The sequence below is a fragment of the Octodon degus genome, unplaced genomic scaffold, assembly GCF_000260255.1.
Source record: "Octodon degus isolate 3935 unplaced genomic scaffold, OctDeg1.0 scaffold00034, whole genome shotgun sequence".
Taxonomy (NCBI): domain Eukaryota; kingdom Metazoa; phylum Chordata; class Mammalia; order Rodentia; family Octodontidae; genus Octodon; species Octodon degus.
The window spans coordinates 14,620,515-14,621,082 of NW_004524610.1; the positions used below are offsets into that span (position 1 = coordinate 14,620,515).

Genomic DNA, 568 nt, shown 5'->3' on the forward strand with positions numbered 1-568 from the left:
GGCCGCGCCCCGCGCCCCGCCGCCCTGGCCCGCGGCGGCCGCACTCACCACCACCTCCTCAAAAATGCTCTGCAGCTGCGTCTCCATCTGGACCATCGCCCCACCGCTCCCGCGGCGCCGGGACAGGAGCAAGGCGCGCCCAGCGCCGGGAAGACACCAGCGGGAAGGCGGAGACGCCGCGGAGTCCACACAGCCCGGAAGACCCGCCGGAGCCCGACGGAAGCCGCGAAGGGCTCGTGCGCTCCGCTTACGGACCCCCCAGAAACCTGTGTCACCGACTGATGGTTCCAGGTGGCGAATGACGGCCCCTCAAGCGGAGCCACGAGGCTGAGACACTCACTGTAACGGAGACTGCAGGGCGGCACCTCCCGGCTGGAGCGGGAATTGCTTCCTATTCGGCGTTGGCTTGGAGCCCGGAGGCTAAGTCAGGGCACCATGACTTTGGTGGCCCTGCAGGAGACACACGCCTTTCCTTGAGTATTGGAACGAATGCATCATTAGAGACTTTTAATTAAAATCCCAGGCTGGGCATGGGGGCGCGCGTCTGAAATCCTAGCACTCAGGAGGC

The 568-nt window shown here is 65.7% G+C and overlaps 1 protein-coding gene across 3 annotated transcripts in view; it reads right to left on the bottom strand.

The window, feature by feature from the left end:
- Positions 1 to 197, bottom strand: part of Med23 (mediator complex subunit 23) — a 50,961-nt gene extending 50,764 nt beyond the window's left edge. For all 3 annotated transcript variants that reach the window (XM_023714205.1, XM_023714204.1, XM_004630311.2), the window contains exon 1: positions 49 to 197. In XM_023714205.1, coding sequence (XP_023569973.1) covers positions 49 to 96 — 48 coding nt within the window. In that variant the 5' untranslated portion in view covers positions 97 to 197. The remainder of the gene's footprint in view (positions 1 to 48) is intronic.
- Positions 198 to 568: the final 371 nt, after the last annotated feature.